The sequence below is a fragment of the Bufo bufo genome, chromosome 7, assembly GCF_905171765.1.
Source record: "Bufo bufo chromosome 7, aBufBuf1.1, whole genome shotgun sequence".
In the NCBI taxonomy this organism is placed as follows: domain Eukaryota; kingdom Metazoa; phylum Chordata; class Amphibia; order Anura; family Bufonidae; genus Bufo; species Bufo bufo.
Window position 1 is genome coordinate 175,583,656 of NC_053395.1, and position 2,840 is coordinate 175,586,495.

Sequence of the window (2,840 nt, forward strand, 5' to 3'; positions counted from 1 at the left end):
ATGATGACGATGATGATGACGACGATGACGAAGAGGATGACGACCAGAAACCTAAAAGACGTGGACCCAAAAAGAAGAAAATGACGAAAGCCAGAGTAGAGCGCTTTAAAGTGAGGCGCATGAAAGCCAACGCACGGGAGAGAAACCGCATGCATGGTCTGAACGCTGCCCTGGACAATCTGCGCAAGGTTGTCCCCTGTTACTCCAAGACGCAAAAGTTGTCCAAGATCGAGACTTTGCGCCTGGCTAAAAATTACATCTGGGCGCTTTCTGAGATTCTCAGGTCTGGGAAGAGTCCAGAGCTTGTGTCATTTGTGCAGACTCTTTGCAAAGGCTTGTCCCAGCCTACCACTAATCTAGTAGCTGGTTGCCTTCAGTTAAACACTAGAACTTTTCTTCCAGAACAGAGCCAGGACATGCCACCACATATGCAATCTGCCAGTGCTTCCTTTCCTCTGCACCCTTATCCATATCAGTCTCCTGGTCTTCCCAGTCCTCCTTATGGTACCATGGACAGCTCTCACATCTTTCAAGTCAAACCTCATTCTTATGGTGTTTCTCTGGAGCCTTTCTTTGAAAGCACAGTCACTGAGTGCACCAGTCCCTCATTTGATGGCCCCCTCAGCCCTCCCCTGAGTGTCAATGGAAACTTTTCTTTCAAACATGAGCCTTCTGCGGAGTTTGAGAAGAATTATGCCTTCACCATGCACTATCCTTCTACCATAGCTCAAAGCCATGGGGCTCTGTTCTCCAGCTCTGGACCACGTTGTGAAATCCCTATAGACAGCATCATGTCCTATGATGGCCAAACACACCATGAAAGAGTGATGAGTGCCCAGCTGAATGCCATCTTTCATGACTAACTCTTGAGAGATCAAACAAGTGACCCTGGTGTAAATGATATAGTCCCATACCTGTTTACAGCCCACTGGGTACTGTTGCTGGAAAGTGCAAAATGTTCCATCACCCTGATCATGACTGTAAACCTAAGGACTGGATGTTCTTATAGTCCTGCTGTATTATCATGTATATACTGTACCCTAGAGTGACCCTCTAAATCTCAACTGCACATCCTGTTATTATATTATCTGGCTTCAGATAAAACCTGGAAAAATAATAAAACTACTGATAATAATAATAATAATAATAATAATAATCATAAAGCAATAATTAGGATCTATGCAATTTTTAAACGAATAGTGGGCCAATAAAAAAAAAATAAAAAAAATCTATATAGAAATCTATTTTTCAACCAGACCATTTACTACTAGTGGTTGTAAACCCATCGCAGAATTATTTTGTGGTGATTTTTTTTGTACAGAATTTTTAAGGACTTTTTATAATGTGAATTTCCTATTTTAAACCGTGCAGCTCCATCGATTTTTTTTTTATAAGAGGAGGAAGTAGAATTATATCTAATTTATAGAAAAAAATAAAAAAATAAAATAAAAGATGAATAAAAAAAAATTAATACGTACTTTAAAAACCAGCAGCAAAGTGCTTAGAAAGTTGTGTTGCCTTAGAAGTTTGATCGTCCAGCTCCGTTATGACAAGGAGGGGAAATCGCAAGCAGTCGGTCCTTTAACACGATGCACATGTAAGAGTTAAACGTGGAGATCCCTATTGCAGGACTGTTAGTGACAGGCCCCAGAACGGCTCCTTTAACTCTTTAATCTCCAGTGTTAGATGGGTAGTAGCACCGAGCCCCTGACTGCATTGCACAAGTCTTCACACCCAGATACAAGCTGCTTGACGATCATAGCTCTATCAGTGACAGTGTCCCCGTGCTTCATGCAGCCGCCAGTACGGAGCCCATGGAGAGACCGACCGGAGGACAAACTCAGCTCTGCTCTGTAATTAGACTATTAGCTGCCGCTTAATGTTTATGAGGATGATGATACAGTTCCAATCATTGCTGTCTGAAGTGTACTTATTGCTGGTTCAATCTGGAATGAATCTGTTCTGCTGTTATTACCCTGTATACAATGATGTACCGCACAGATCCGCCACAACCCGATATAAAATAGTATTCAACACTTCAGTCTACTGGTGCCTCATTACTCAGGGGGAAAGGGACATCTCTCCTGTCATTCATCAGGAGGGGGGCTTCCCAGATGAGCGGGATAGTTCACATCTAATATCTATCTCATATCTATCTATCTATATCTATCTATTTATCTCATATCTATCTATCTAATATCTATCTATTATCTATCTATCTATCTATCTATCTATCTATCTATCTATCTATCTATCTAATATCTATCTATCTCATATCTATCTATCTATCTATCTATCTATCTATCTATCTATCTATCTATTTATCTATCTATTTATCTATCTATCTATTCTATCTATCTAATATCTATCTATCTATCTAATATCTATCTATCTATCTATCTATCTAATATCTATCTATCTATCTATCTATCTATCTATCTAATATCTATCTATCTATCTATCTATCTATCTATCTATCTAATATCTATCTATCTATCTATCTAATATCTATCTATCTATCTATCTATCTATCTATCTATCTATCTATCTATCTATCTATCTAATATCTATCTATCTATCTATCTAATATCTATCTATCTATCTATCTATCTATCTATCTATCTAATATCTATCTATCTATCTATCTAATATCTATCTTATTATCTATCTATTTATCATCTATCTAATATCTATCTATCTATTTATCTATCTAATATACATCTCATATCTATCTGTCTATCATTAATAATGAGAGATAGATAGCTGATTCATATCTCATATCTATCTATCTAATTTATATCTATCTATCTATCTTTCACTCTATCTATCTATGTATCTCA

General features: G+C 37.5%; 1 protein-coding gene across 1 annotated transcript in view; it reads left to right on the plus strand.

The window, feature by feature from the left end:
- The window catches only part of NEUROD1 (neuronal differentiation 1), a 1,074-nt gene extending 211 nt beyond the window's left edge, over positions 1-863 (plus strand). Inside the window, exon 1 of the mRNA XM_040440702.1 lies at positions 1-863. This exon is cut by the window's left edge and continues 211 nt beyond it. Coding sequence (XP_040296636.1) covers positions 1-863 — 863 coding nt within the window.
- Positions 864-2,840: the final 1,977 nt, after the last annotated feature.